General features: G+C 41.7%; 2 protein-coding genes across 3 annotated transcripts in view; one reads left to right on the top strand and one right to left on the bottom strand.

Annotated features, from left to right (window-relative positions):
* Positions 1-649: 649 nt before the first annotated feature.
* Positions 650-6,179, bottom strand: LOC134447192 (uncharacterized). Of its 2 annotated transcripts, XM_063196546.1 has the most exons (14): positions 5,487-6,179; positions 5,305-5,337; positions 5,122-5,154; positions 4,919-4,995; positions 4,624-4,722; positions 4,046-4,090; positions 3,830-3,910; positions 3,116-3,717; positions 2,912-2,981; positions 2,737-2,823; positions 2,477-2,569; positions 2,298-2,381; positions 2,086-2,190; positions 650-1,967 (listed from the first exon to the last, which is right to left on the bottom strand). In XM_063196546.1, the coding sequence occupies exons 1-14, from the start codon at positions 5,839-5,841 to the stop codon at positions 1,827-1,829; spliced, it is 1,905 nt and encodes a 634-aa protein (XP_063052616.1). In that variant the 5' UTR covers positions 5,842-6,179; the 3' UTR covers positions 650-1,826. The 2 variants fall into 2 exon arrangements, with proteins under 2 accessions (XP_063052616.1, XP_063052617.1); XM_063196547.1 differs by lacking the exon at positions 5,122-5,154.
* Positions 6,180-9,773: 3,594 nt separating this feature from the next.
* lmf2a (lipase maturation factor 2a) overlaps positions 9,774-15,720 on the top strand; it is a 22,126-nt gene continuing 16,179 nt past the window's right edge. The window contains exons 1-4 of the mRNA XM_063196541.1: positions 9,774-9,961; positions 10,722-10,975; positions 11,608-11,636; positions 14,878-15,071. Of these exons, the coding sequence (XP_063052611.1) occupies positions 9,868-9,961; positions 10,722-10,975; positions 11,608-11,636; positions 14,878-15,071 (571 nt within the window). The 5' untranslated portion in view covers positions 9,774-9,867. The remainder of the gene's footprint in view (positions 9,962-10,721; positions 10,976-11,607; positions 11,637-14,877; positions 15,072-15,720) is intronic.

Raw genomic sequence — 15,720 nt, 5'->3', positions numbered from 1 at the left:
ATGCTGGTCATCGGTGGTCATCTTCAGCTTTAATGGTTCTCGTCATTGGGGTCCGCATCATGACTTGGTTCTGGTCTCTAGTCACGCATAGCACCAACAGGGAACAACTGCAGAAAAAGACAGATCATACACAGAGAGGGAGGGGCGCAGAGCTTGGGTAGAACACATTTGAGTAAATTGGGGCATTAGCCAATGAGAACCATTCACCAATCCCCACTGAATTTAATTTCAGAGTTGGGTTGCTGAAAGGTTTTTTGGCTTTTCATGCAAAGCACCTACATACTGTAACTGCAGAGAAACATTGTGCATCTTATGAACTGCAGTACTAAATTGAATCCAAAAGTTTAACTCACCCTAAAAACAATCCCCCAAGTAACATTAATAACTAAACCCTACTTCATATGAAATGAAAGACCAATTAACCCGACTACTCATTACAATCTGAATGCTGAAAAAAAAGAATCCAACTTTACTAAACATTGTAAACAACCCAGGCTATACTTAATGGACAAGTGCACTACTTTGAACATGAACCCCCCTTTTTGAGTTGCCGGCAATGCTTTAGAGTCCCCCTCACCGTTTATTTCATGTTTGCTGCTGTCTCTGTTATTTGGCTAGTTTGGATTTTGTCTCAACTAGATTTAGAATGGCTGTCTATGGAAATGTCAAAATCTGTTCTTAAAACCACACAAACATTTTCTTTTTTCAAGAATACCGGTATGTAACTCATTAAGTGTTCAGGGGTATTTACCGGTTTTCCATAACAATTTTCGTAGTAAAATATCATGGCGTTTGTGATGTTTTACATATAGCATTAAGTAAATACATTATTTTCTTTCATTCACAAAATGGGAAATAAATGACAGAAGCCGTACTTCCCCTTCAAACTTCTTAGGGAATGCCAGTGAACACCTCTACCACCCAGTGAGATGCATACTTTGAAAACAAATGTTTAGGGTGGTATTTAAGAACACATTTGGACATGCCCATAGACGGCCATTGTAAAGCCAATTGACACAAAATCCAAAATAGCCAAATAATGGAAACGGCAGCAAACGTTTTTTTTTTTTTTTTTTTAAATAAAAACAATGAGAGGGGGTGCTATAGAACATTGCAGAGAAATACTAAAAGGGGCTTAATGTTCAAAATAGTGTGCTTGTCCTTTAACATAAGAAATCACTACAAGGAAACCCGGATATGTGCAAAAACCATACACTAAAAAAATAGACCCTAAAATTGCTATAAGATATCCACATTTACAGCAAATAAACCCTCGAATACTCAGTTATACTCAATAAGACCTTAAAAAAAGCTTAAACCCTTATGGATTAAACATAATCAAACCCTTCAACTGTAAACATTAACCCTCAATCAAAACTACAGCTAATCCATCCACTAACCCACTAAACACGAGAAAACTAACCGTTCAAAATAACCGTCCATTATACTACAATGAAATCCTACTTTGCAGTCATAATTAACCAAACTAAGTACTAAACCTTGGTAAAGATGAAAACTTTAAACTAGTTCAAACCCAGACTATACCATACAAATGTCCTAACCCTCTGAAACACTAAAAACTAAATGCCCATATTAATCATAGAACCAAAACCTAAAAGCAAAACCCTCATTCTTACACCTCAACCCTACCTTACTACGCAATTAGTTGACCCATTTATACTAAGCACTAGACTGAAACCCTTCTACGCATTAGGAAACTAAACCCATACAGTAGTAAGTACTAAGTTTTGCTCACTAAAATCTAAACCCCACTAAGCCTAAGTAACTAAACCCTTCAAAACCGAAACTAAAGAGGGAAAGGGATATTAGCCAGAGGGCATCACGCTCAGCAGCTGGTCGATGCGGCGCTCCAGGCTGCTGAAGACCCTCTGGGCCAGGTGCTGGGGCTGGTGGTACGCTGACACGTCCAGGGACAGGATCTCCAACACGAAGGAGATTGCCTCAGACTAGGATCGAAACAATACAGTCAGTTTAGATAGCGTAAAACAACTCATTTAATCAAACAGGCTACAGGCACTTAGGGACGATCTCAGAAAGGTGATGAGTGGTGAGAAGGGTGGTTACCTGCAGGAGCTCCCAGCACTGGGCTGCCTGGGGTGGCCACGCCTCAGAGGGCAGGAGGGACTGGACCACTGTTGCCAGATGATCCAGGAACCCGCCCTGTGCCTGCTACAGGAGAAACAACAACAAAGGCTGGAGTCAGTCGGATGAACCACTTAGTAAATATACATGTATGTATATATCAATAACCAACAGTAAGATCTGCCATGACGTACAGGGACCAGCCGCACATACGCCAACTCTAGGTTTCTGAACAGCAGCAGCTCGAAGACCACATCCAGGAGGTTGAACTGGTGGATCTAGAATCAAAAAGATATGATGCAGATTATTTGCAATTTACATCATCTTAGATTGTGGGATTGTGAGCCAGTGTGTTTAAAAAAGTTTGACGTACCCCAACCTCCAAGAGCTCAGTGGTGATGGTGGGAGTCAGTGTCTGGGCGAAGGCCACCACCTCGTCAAAGGCCTGTTGAGTTGCACCAGCATCCTGAAGACAGATACAGTAAAGCAGAACAGAGGGGACTTCTGTTTAAAGAATGTTACTTGTCATTCACGTTTGTTGTAGTTGTCATCCAAGCTAAATGAGTTGACTCTTCAACTCCAAAATCAGTTAAATCTAGTCCCATGACATCACATCCTCCCTGAAATCATTACCTTTCCATTGAGGGTGGCCAAGTTCTTCAGAAGCATGGACCCTGTCACGGCGATGAAGTTGGCTGTCTCTGGCTGCTCAAGCAAGACCTACACAAAGCAAAACATTTACAGTGTCATCTGCATCTCTGACAATAATTTGTCTTGGACATTTCAGACTATTGACTGTTGTACTCACAGCGAAGGCGTCCCTCAGTCCAGCAAGCCTCAGGGGGAAGTCCCCCAGACCGGTGGACTGGAAGAGGTAGCTATGGAGGGGCGACAGAATGTTTTGGTGAGATTAATAAATGGTGTTTTTAATCAGCGATACATCACAGTCATGACACAGTCATTGAAGCCATTTATTTCTGTCTTTTACAAAATTCAAGACCACTATACTTACTACACAGAGGGAACCTGGCTAGCAACGGAGGCAGCAGCAGAGAGAGCACCAGACCAACCAGCAGCATCGTCGAATCCAGGGGCCGTAGAGTTGTCAGCAGCAGCATCAGTACCAGCAGCAGCATCAGTAACAGCAGCAGCATCAGTACCAGCAGCGCGAGGACCAGGAGCAGGAGAGCCGACAGCAGCAGCGTCCTCCAATCCATCAGCAGCGTCGAATCCAGTGTCCAATCCAACGGCATCATCAGCAGCGTCGAATCCAGCATCGTCATCTGCAGCATCATCACCGTCGAATCCATCAGCATCCTCGTCATCGGCAGCGTTGAAACCATCAGCGTCGAATCCATCAGCATCGAAACCATCAGCGTCGAACCCATCAGCGTCGTTGAACCCATCAGCGTCGTTGAATCCATCAGCGTCAGGATCAGGACCAGGAGAGGACCAGTCGATTTCCAAGAGGCCAGCAGAGTCGTCATCTGGGTCCGGCTGAGGAGTGAAGAACTGGTCCAGGGGCATCCGGAGAGTGTCGGTCCTCTCCAGGCGAGTCCAGGTTCCAGCAGCGTCCATGGACAGACCCCTGCAGCTGGTCGATGTCTCGCCGTACTGTGGTACACATTCATGGTATAGTAAAAGGGCATGTTATTGTTTTTTTTTAAACATCCATAAGTCATAAATTCCACACAGTAAATAATTTGAAGTTATCAAGAGTCAATACCAGGTGTCCTCCTATGTCCATAACTGTGGTCATCTGTGTGTGGATGTGTGAGTACACCGCAGTGATGCTCCCACAGTACCACTACAAGGACAATAAAACCAACAAACAACAAATGCTTAGGATCTGCTAGAATATTACTCATACAGTGCAGGATGTGCAGGTAATGTGTTCAGATCTGCTGCTCTCTCCAACAAAAGTGCATGTATCTCAATTTACCTCAATGTAAGTGAGCAGCTCTCCGTTGGCGTAGGGCAGGAATCCCTGAAATAAAGCAAAACAGCTGAGCATCAATGGAACAAGGATAGATATGACACTGCAGGATCGATATGACAGCTATACAACTACTACTACTACGACTACTACTACTACTACTACTAGTAATAATATAATTATTTTATTTGTAAAGCACATATTCATACATAACATATAACTCTAAGTGCGCCAACAATAAAACAAATCCCAGTAGAATTAAAAACAGGATTAAAACAGTACCCATCAAACTGACCACAATGAAAAATACCCTATTTGCAAAAGATAATAATTAAGTCCAAGTAAGCACACAAAAAGAAAGAAACCATATCCTTTTGTATTATACTATGTACTTACAATCCAAGCACTCCATGTCTTATCTTAATACATAAATAGTAGTAGTAGTACAACTTTATTGTCTCCATGGGGAAATTGTGTGTGCAGTACAAACGCTGGCACCACACAAAAGACACAGACAGGCATAACAGACAGCAACAAACAGAGGGAAGAAGGAACAAAGATAATGTCTTGGCCAGACAGAATACCTCTGCTGTCTCTTGGGAACAGTTGTTGATGAGGTACCAGTACTGCCTGAGGTACGGGCCCTCACGCCTCTCCTCACACCTGAGCTTCACCTCCACCCACTACAACACACATGCAAACACAAGCAAGCAGAGCCAGACATCCCAGGTTAGGAAAGTAAAATCCCTGCTACATGTACTGTATGTTCCTGACAGTTATATTCAACCAGGTAAGATTAGCTACCTAAATCATCACAGTCTTGGAGAATGACTTCCCATACTATATAAAGTATATCTAAAAAGAAAAATGATATCTCACCATCTGGCCGTTGCGGAAGAACTCTGAATACTCAAAAGCAGTCGTCTGGTTCATGTTCTGGACTGTCCAGTCGGCGTCTGCAATTATATTACACAAAAACAGATTAAGTAAAAATGGATATAGCCTCAAAAACAACCCCATAATCTAAAAAACAATGACAAGGCGAAAAATTAGATGTATTGATGAAAATGGCCATAGGCTACCTGGAGCAACACCAGTTGTCCTCTGGACAGATGCTGATATGTGAATGTAAAAGGGAGAGGTTTTATATCTAGGTCCACATACTGTGCACATGAACAGTTTAAAAAAATTTTTTTTTAATTGACATTATTTTAAGGTATGGTGTATGTTAATGCCATTAATGGCAGTGTCTGGCAAACTCTCACCTCCTGGTAGCTCAGCATCAAGCAAAGGGGTCGCTGCAAGACAATGATAAAAAACCCTGTAAGATGATTTTTGTAAAGAAGAAACGCACGCACATGAAACATACGGTATGATGAGGTTCTTGCATGATGGAATAATGCCCGGAATGGCGTTTTACACTTGTCAGACAGGGGCGCAATCTTACCGTCCGTGGAGTCCACCTGGGTGTCAGCGTCAGCAGTTACCCTCGCCGCCTGGACAGAGGCCTCGCTGGTTGCCCAGACAGATTGACATCCAGCTTCGGCCATTACTCTCACTGCCTGTATACCGGCCTCGGCCGTTCCACAAGCAGCCTGAGTGCTGGCCTCGGCTGTCACCCAACCTGCCTGAGTGGTCGCCTCTGCCGTCTCGGGTCCGTCCGCCTGGGTGGCCACCTCCACGGTCGGACACTCCGTCTGCGTCCCCATGTCCACCGTCTCCTTCACATCAGCACCTGCAAAACACCAGAGAGACCATCTCCTCTGCCCAGAGGCTCGGCGCCTGCTGCTCCGTGATGGCATTAGACAGTCTAGAATAGCTAGCTAGATTTAAGTAGAACTCTAGCCTAAAGTTTTGAAAAAACTCAATTTTCGAATCCGAGTAAGGCTATTCTAACTACAGTTGGTTAGTAAACAGAAAACAATAAATTCAAGGACCAGCCTACGCTAACCAAATTAGCTTTAGGTTACTCTACTAGAGTAAATCGATTCAATCGAAGATTGAATTAGAAAAATAGTCGTTACCAGTCCAATTCAATAAAGAGGCCTACAATATTATTCAATAAGCTAATTGGCTGAACAAATTGATAAACAGGCTAACTATGTTAGCTAAACCAAATTAGCTTTAGTGATCAAAACTTGCGGAGAGAGTAGCTTGCGGAGCAAAGTCACAACCGTCTGCCTTCAAGAGTGTTCGCAAAGAACTGATCAAATTTGCTCAGGACACACTTTATATACTGACTTGCGTTCTAGTTTGAACATTCTACGTGTAAACAATCCATGCTTAGCTACTGTTGCCATGGCCTAGAACTATGTAACATTACATTTTCCCTTTTAGCATGTAATCAGAGACTGAGCCTATTATTTGAATGATACAAATGATGTAGCCTAAATAAGTCATATCAGTGCATTTCACTGATTCTTGAAAGTTTGACAAAACATGTTATGGTCTATGGCTATAACGGCTAATTCTGTTGAAAATCAATAGTTTCATGTACAAAATAAATCCTCCTGGTAATCAAGGGGTCTGTTATAGATGTCTTTGAAGAGTTGTTTGAAATATTTAATTGTAGCCTAGGCCCTAGTGTAGTCTAATTTTATTACAATCACCTCTATCTTACCCTCTGTCATGTTTTGTTCCATAGTTTGTCAGCTTGTCATATGTGACTGAATTGTGCTGGGCTAACATAGGCCTATGTATTTAAAAATATCTGAGGCTACAATATGTCTCTACAACTCTGTTGAATTATTAGAATTATTCCTCACTTTAATACAAGCAACATATTTTCAGGCTACTTCAAATTGTGTCTGGTGTTGACAAGAACAAGTAATAACCTATTTTATGAAAAAGGTAAAATATAGGGAGGTTATCTGATACATTAGGCTACTGCACAGTCAGGACTTTGGTAACATTGCCTACCTCTAGGCCTATATTTTGGATTTGAACAACGTTTTTTCTTTCAAAATTAAAACCTGTTTTAGCCACACTCTAAAGAATCAATGATTTTTTTTTTATTATTGGTACTTGTCTGTTCTATAATAATAATAATAATAATAATAATAATAATAATAATCAGGGTGCGATTTGTTTAAGACCCAGAAGGGGGGATAAGTTTCAGATTTTAAGCATTATCAATGGAGTTACATACCGCAAATATTAAAATCCTGCAGGAAAAGTGGAGGTATCAAAACCAGAAGGGGGGACAATCCCCCCCATCCCCCCCTACAAATCGCACCCTGATAATAATAATAATAATAATAATAATAATAATAATAACAACAACAACAACAACAACAACAACAACAACAACAACATAGCCTACTATGCCTAATAATAACAACAACAACAACAACAACATAATAATAATAATAATAACATAATAGGCCTAATAACAATAATAATAATAGGCCTAATAATAAACTCTGGTCAGAGACTGGAAAGTCTTTGACGTAGCCTATACTCTTGACATTCTCATCATTAAAAAAAAAAAAAAAGTTATTATTTAAGTAAAAATTCTACAAAGTCACAAAAAGCACAACATATGGCTTCCAAATTTAGGTTTTATGAAAGAAAACGGAACAAGCCCAGACAATCACCCATCTCTACCAGAAAATACAACTAAAAGAAAGAAAGAAAGAAAGAAAGAAAGAGAACAAAAAGAGCCAGTCATTTTTTTTAAAGTGGTAAGACAGTTGAAACTTTTTTATTTGTGATAATGAAAAAAAATAAAAAATTAAGGAGTGAAAGAAAAAAAGATGTCTCAGGTGTGAGGGGTCAGGAGGACCTGAGCCATCCAGACCATCAGTCAGTGCCTGCCAGGACCTGAAGAACATCCTCTTCCCGCCTGCCACCGTTGTGTGACCTCTGCCTGATGAATTTTTGCCTATACCCCTTACATGGAACAAGGGGAAAATATGCACTAGCAAAGCTAAATGATTTCACATGCATGAGGGCAAGTTCCCTCAAGCTTCGTCCATCACATGGACATGAACTTAATGGAACATTGAGTTGAGATGGCACTCTATGACACAAGTGATACTGTAGAAAAGTGGTTCCCAACCATAGGCAGTGAAATAATTTTCTAAAAATCTAAATCTAGTGTATCTCTGTGCGTGTGCGAATGCAAGTGCCAGTATGTGTGTGTGTGTGTGTGTGTGTGTGTGTGTGTGTGTGTGTGTGTGTGTGTGTGTGTGTGTGAGGTACCCTGAGCGTGGTACCGTCCTTCCACTGCCCCCTTGCATGGGTGAGGCATAAATGCATTTTTTTGTGTGTGCAGTGAGCATTGTTTGCTGTGGAGTGTTGTGTCACAATATGACAAACTATGTCTGGCTCGCCAGGCTAGCCTTGCCCTATCACAAAAGGTGATCCTCGTCCAAACTGTTCTATGCCATATGGTGAAGCAATATATAACTGATAATTTTTTTTTTTCCCTTCAGCCATCAAAATGTGTGTGAGGACAATTCTTCTTTCAAGACAGTTTGCTCTCATAGCAAAACTGACCCTACCTACACACCTTGCATATGCAGAAAGTACAGTAAATGTAGCATCATATAATGTAATGCATGGTTTTGTATGGTGGTAAGTTCTGTTGTTCTACCACTATGCACCTGAAATCTGTTTGATTCCCAGAACTCTGCAGTGGAAGGGTGGTCATTTCACGTGAAATCAGACACTTTGGGACCCGACCGATCCAGATTTCAATCATACTTGGTGTGCCTTTTAGCAGCAAGGTAGCACCCCAGAACTGCATTGGTTTGAATCTGACATGAATATTAAGGGAGAAACAGACTAGCGAAGGTTTACAAATGAGGGTACACTATACATTCAACCTTGATTATATCAGTCAGTGTTAGTCACAAAAAGATGTCTGTGGTGTTGTTTGAAAGCTCTCTTCTGGCTCTACATATTACACAATCAGCTACAAGGCTGAATGTATAGTGTCCTACCCTCACATCAGTCACATGTGAACCTTTCCTAGTCTGTTTCTCCCTTAATATTAGTGTCAGATTCAAACCAATGCAGTTCTGGGGTGCTACCTTGCTACTAAAAAGGCACACCAAATATGATTGAAATCCGTGTCGGTCGGGTCCCAAAGTGTCTGATTTCACGTGAAATGACCCAGGGGCCATGCAGTATAACCACTGAACAAAGATAAAGGCATAACATATCTTTACATGATTTAGGCCTACAGTATGACTTACAGTAAAAATGTGTAAAAATGTAGCCTACTTCAGATTAGTGTAGCCTAGTTCACTACACATTAGGCTTTATGTCGACCTATTTGGCATGGCAGCTGCCTACTATGGGCCTATGTTGTGGGTTAAGTAGGCCTACAGAAACATAAATTGAACATCAAAACAAGTAGGTATCAGGCCCAAGTAAGGAGGCCTAAGTAAGTAAACAAACAAACAAACCAACAAACAAACAAATAAAAAATGAATTAATTAATAAATAGGCCTAGTTCAACAAAACACGGAACTTTTCAACCTAATGCCTTTCAGATGGTCTGTAGAGAGCTGCGGGATGTTGCCCCAGTGTCCATTCTGTTCCTAAGCACAAACAGTGGAACAAGTTAGTTACAAGTTGCACATAGTCAAAAGCTGTTTCTGATCTCATCGCCTGTAGATGGTGCCCGTTGTAGGGACTTGGTGTGACATGTAGCGCCCTCCCCGCCGGACATGATTTTTCCTTCCTTGCTCGGGCGCCAGTTCTACGTGTCCGCCCTCTTCTAGAACTAGTCTCGTGCGCGCGTGTGTGTGCATCCGTAGCCTCCACTCCACCATTCCTGCAGGATCTCGGGTCTGGCACGGGGGATCCGAAGTGTCAAAATGGGGGAAATTCGGCAGCCAGTGCAGGCTTTCCTTTGGTGCATGTCTGTCATCTACATGTTTGCCTTTGCTTCCCTATACGTGCAGATACCAGGTGAATAGCACTCTTTCTAAGACAAACTGTCCTGTGCTCTGGTTGTTCCCAAATTCCTGTTAGCATGCAGCTAGCATGTGTGGTATGCTAAACATGATGTTTATCGTCTGTTGATGCCACTGGTAAATCTACAGTATGGAGAAATTGACAGCGTGTGCTAACTTTAACACGCATGGATATTATGTTACCTTTGAGTGGTGTGAACTTAATAATCTTCATGGAGTGCATGGAAAATAGCCAATGGATGACGCGCTCAGATGGTTCAATGCTGTTGAACTCTTTAACAGAAACTTGAGGTTATTTCCTTAATGTCCTCAATATGATTTTGGCTCAATTTCCCATGGAATGTGAGCCACAACAATGCATCCCTTGTAGCATTACTGTTGCGAGCACTCTGATACTAAATTGTCTGATGCTTGGATGATATGCCTCGTGAATGGCACACTGTTATTCACTTATCAGAAACACTACTGAAGAAGTATGCGCTCTTGGGCAGTTGAACTATAGCAGGAATGATTAGTGCAACTTCTAGTTTACTGACACCATCAAGATAACACTTTGACATCCTTTTGGCTTTAGAGTCGATGTCCCGGAAGTTTAGCACTGTAATGGTTATAAGTGGGCAAGCTGGCTGCCTCTTCTTTTCAAACATGTTTGAGCAAACATGTTTTAAATTGTATTGTACACGCCAGAGATAGATATGTGTGTACTAAGATGAACACAAAATCAAGTTTCAACACGCCCTTCTTTTCCGCTACAGGTCTCTATGGCAACGACGGCTTGCTGCCCGCGCGCTGGATGCTGCGCTACACGGGCAAAGGATTCTGGGAGCAGCTGCGAGATTCTCCCACGCTCCTGTGGCTGGGACCTAAACTGGGCCTGGACACCCAACAGGGAATGGAGCTGATAGCTCTCATAGGTACTGTGCTCAGCCTTCTGTCAACACTGACACACAGGCTACGAGACTGTCGGCTCTACCTCTGCTTGTGGATACTGTACCTATCTCTTTATCAGGTAATGTGGCCACTCCTCTGCAGTCTGCACACATGCATGCCTTTAATATTTGCACAGTCAAATCTCACCTGGTGTCGACCAGTTACGAATCACCTGAACAACCTCACCTGGAATCCAAGGAGCCCATCTTACCTTGTCGCCTTTAGGGAAAACATGCCCTTAGGTCTAACAACTGTACCATTGCACACTTCTTACAAAGACAGTTCAGCAATAGGCATATTCGTATCCACCTTGAGCATTGCTCCGGGGACAATAATTGTTGCTTGATTAAATGCAACACAAACATAGACACAGATCATTATTGAAGTTGTGTGTTGTTGGCCCTATGTCGTTAACGGTAGGGCACTCGTCTACCATGCAGCCGACCCGGGTTCGATTCTGGGTTGACTGACACCTCCCTGTCTCCCTCTCCCCCCACTCACTTCCTGTCCAACTCTTCACTGCACTATCATATTAAAGCCAAAGGCCAAAAATGCCCCCCAAAAAATATTAAAAAGAAGTGATGTGTTTAGCTTTGCTGTGTGTATGGGTGCGTGTGGTGCATTAGTCCTGCTAAGCGTGTACATGCATACGTCTGCAAATGCCGACCCTTTTAAAAGTTGCTGCGATAATTGTTCCCCTCTACACAACAGGTGGGCCAAGTGTTCCTGTATTTCCAATGGTGAGTTTCACATCTGGTCTGTTAATGGTTTGGTCTGTGACAGATTTACATGCAATAAAAGTGCTACATTCCTAATATTGGACAATTAATTAGACAGAGAGCGGCACAGGTCGACCAGACTCCTTTTACATTCCGTGGAGCTGCCTTATTTTGTTCTCTTGGCCGTTAACATGATGACACTGGGTAACATGGTGACACCTTTTGAGCAATGTTGTCAGGAAACATTACCAACCGTTGTGAAGTGAACAAGCATGAAAAAAATGGTGTACATCAAATGAACTCCCTGCTTCACTCACCATCATGCCGTCTACGTAACAGTGAAGAACCAATCAAGTTGTTGGATAAAGCTTTCTCATGTAGCTTCAACTTAAACTCTGCACAATAATCACATATTCAGTTAACATTTAGAAGCCTGCTATGACTGCAATGACCTGTGCTTTCTCTAAAAACAGACACGTCATAGTACTGTTACGATTTGCATTCAATGAATGCAATTCAATTTCATACCACATTCTCAAAATCATTCCGATTGCTATTAGCTGCACTCCATTACTGTGATTGGAACTGGGAGGTTAAGAAATCCTGCTTCAAAATACTTGGGTGGTTGACGTTTAAGGGCGTAACGCAAATAAAAAAAAAAAAAGTTGTTCAAATTCCTTGAAAAAATGATGGATAAAAATTGGAAAAAAAAAGAAAAAAATAAAGCATTTAGTGGTCTGTGGAATTTCACCTTATTTTTGCCAATTTTGGGAAAATTTGTCTTGCATCAACACATTGCATAGGCATGTCACACCGCTGGAAAATGGAGTCACACCACAGGGAATTCACTGCATTATGGCCATTTTAATCCTTTTGTATACATGACTGACATCTGATCTGAGCTCATGCTAACTTGATAATGATATTGTGTTTAATCTTAATATGTGTTTTCATTTATAAAAAAACTTTTTTCCTCCTATAAGAGCAGTCACACCACAGGACACCATAAAATGAACCTAAGCATTGCGTGACAGAAAGATTGCAATATGAAGACATATTAAGAGGTTAAGAGTCACCTTAAACTTCCACAGCACTCTCCAATAACTGAGGTACTGACTGGTTAGGAGCCAGTCTTTAAGACCCTTGTAGTTGGCCTTGCAGCTGCCCATTCACAAACATTGACATACATGTCACCCCACAGGACGCAATTTGTGTTACGAAATTGAACTTGTAGTTAATATTACTCTCTTGAGTTTTTTTCACATTCACATATCTTAATATATATATTATAATATAATACACAATCATGCCAAATGCTTCATACATTATTCAAAATGTTGTTGGTTAATTTATATATATATATCATATTCCAGGTTTCATTAGTGTTACAGTCACACCGCAGGATATTTGACATAGGTATAAACCTTACATGAATCTTAACAGAAATGTTTCTTCTCATCTCAGACTAATATGAAACATAATGTACCGCATCTTCTTTCATTGACATACAGTGCCTCCCAAAAGTCTACACACCCCTGTTCAAATTCCAGGTTTTTGTCATGTAAAAAAATGACTGAAAGACAAATAATTTCACAACTTTTCCCACTTAAATCTAAACTATTATCCTGCACAATGCAGTTGAAAAACAAACCCAAAGCTTTAAAGGGAAAGAATAGAAAATAAAAAACTTGAATTAACATGGTTGCATAAATATGCACACCCTTGAACTAATACCTTGTTGCAGCACCTTTCCTTCGATTGTAAGACTCTATCAGCATGGCAAACGTTGATGTGACAATTTTTTCCACTTATCTTTGCAAAAGCACTCCAAATCTGACAGATTGCGAATGCATCTCATCTGCACAGTCCTTCTCAGATCGCCCAACGGATGTTCCGTGTCATACAGGTCTGAACTCTGTCTGGGCCATTCCAAAACCTCAATCTTATTCTAATGAAGCCATTTTTTTGTTGATTTTCGGCATGTGTCTGAGGTAATTGTCGTTCTGAATGATTAAGTTCATCTGCATCATCACCTTTCTAACAGGGGGCAGAAGGTTTTGTGCCTCTACAATGGCCCCTGTGGAACTGTTCATAATTCCTGCCTCCCTGACTTAAGCCCCAGTTACAGCAGAAGAACAACAGTCACATAGCATGATGCTGCCACCACCATGCTGCCACCACCACGCATGGCGTTACCTTGGCAATGTAGTGTTGTTTTTTGTGCCAAACATACCTCTTGGAATTATGTCCAAAATGTTCGACCTCGGTTTCACCTGACCATAACATATCTTCTCACATGCATTTGGGAGATTACAGAAGTATTTTTTGCTAGATTTACTCCACCAAGAGATTGAACTTGGTCATAATTCCAAAGGGTATATTTGGCACAAATCATCACCCCAATAACACCATACCTAACATGAAGTATGGTGGTGGCAGCATTGTTCTTTTGTGCTGCTTTTCTTCAGTTGTAACTGGGGCCTTCATTATGGAGGAGAGAATTATGAAAATTTCCACAGGGGCCGTGGTAGTGGCACAAAACCTTCGGCCCCCTGGTAGAAAGATGAAGATGCAGAGGAACTAATCTTTCAGAACGACAATTTCTCCAAGCACACGCCTAAGTCTACAAAAAGAATGGCTTCACCAGAATAATATTGAGGTTTTGGAATGGCCCAGACAAGCCAAAGGTGCTGCAACTAAGTATTAATTTAAGGGTGTGTATATTTATGCAACCATGTTAATTGAAGTTTTTTATTTTCTATTGTTTCCATTTAAAGCTTTATGCTTGTTTCTCAATTGCATTGTACAGGTTAATAGTTTAGATTGAAGGTGGAAAAAGCTGTGAATTCACAAAAACCTGAAGAAAAAAAATCACAAAAACCTGACATTTGAAGAGGGGTGTGTAGACTTTTTGAAGCCACTGTATGTTTTTTAAAGGAAAAATAACAGTTTTGTAGGTTTTTAACCAATGTTACGAAAAAATAAGGCGTCACGTCTCCCACCCACTTATACACCGTACTGTATTTTCAAATATGTTAAGATCTTGGGACTGGGAGGACGGCCATATTCCAGAACATTGTACTTTTGCAAGAACTTCTTGATTTGATTTCAAACAGTTCTTCAATCCTTCTCCCTAATAGTCTTCTCCAAATAGATATGTACAATTCAAGGTGTTAAAGAAAACCTGAGCTAAAGACACAGAAACAAATTGTCCTTCTCCCTCATTGTCATTGTCACCCCGCCCACCCCACCCTGTATCCAGGGACAACCTGCTGCTGGAGACGGGCTTCCTGTGTATCCTGATGGCCCCCATCTACCTGCCTTGGGGGCGCTCGCGCGGCTGCTTTCATGACGGGGTCACCCTCTGGCTGGCCCGCTGGCTGCTCTTCAGACTCATGTTCGCCTCCGGGGTGGTCAAGCTCACCAGCCGATGCCCCACATGGTGGGGACTCACAGGTAGGTCTGTGTATGTACTAGTGTTAATATTGTGTCTCTGTCTGTGTCTGTGACTGTCTGTGTGCTAGGTTGGAGACCTGGTTAACGGTAGGGCACTGGGTTGCTGCGCTGGCGACCTGCTTTCGGTTCCGGACGGTGTCATTTGCCAGTCCTACCTCGTCTCTCTCTCCCCCCACTCCTTTCCTGTCCCTCTCTCACTGTCCTATCACCAATAGAGGCACAAAGTCCCTAAAATATCTTAAAAGGGAATCAGGAACAACTGGTTAAGTTGATGGCAAATTGATGGCAGTTGTGAAATTATGCTTGCATGCAGCTGCGCTGCTTGTGCAAGAAAGTGTATGTCTGTGTTAATTTGCTCAGTTGCTTGGTTATCTGTAAGTTATCAGGTGCCTGTGTCTGTGTGTCTGTCTGTGTCTGTGTCTGTTTTTTCTTGAAAATAGACAAAAGATACACTTTTTGAAAGGTGTAGGGCCATCAGTTGTGCCGTGTTGACGTCAGTTGAATAGAGAGCTGACATCACTGTTGGAAAACTGCTAGAATTTATATTTTTGTCAAGCACATAGTATTTCTTCATGTGGTCATGCACAGTTTTGATGCCCCCCTTACTGTAAATTGTCATGAACATTTTAGAGAATGCATTGAATGAAAA

Source organism: Engraulis encrasicolus, chromosome 4 (genome assembly GCF_034702125.1).
Source record: "Engraulis encrasicolus isolate BLACKSEA-1 chromosome 4, IST_EnEncr_1.0, whole genome shotgun sequence".
Lineage (NCBI taxonomy): Eukaryota > Metazoa > Chordata > Actinopteri > Clupeiformes > Engraulidae > Engraulis > Engraulis encrasicolus.
This window is presented reverse-complemented; position numbering and strand designations above follow the sequence as displayed.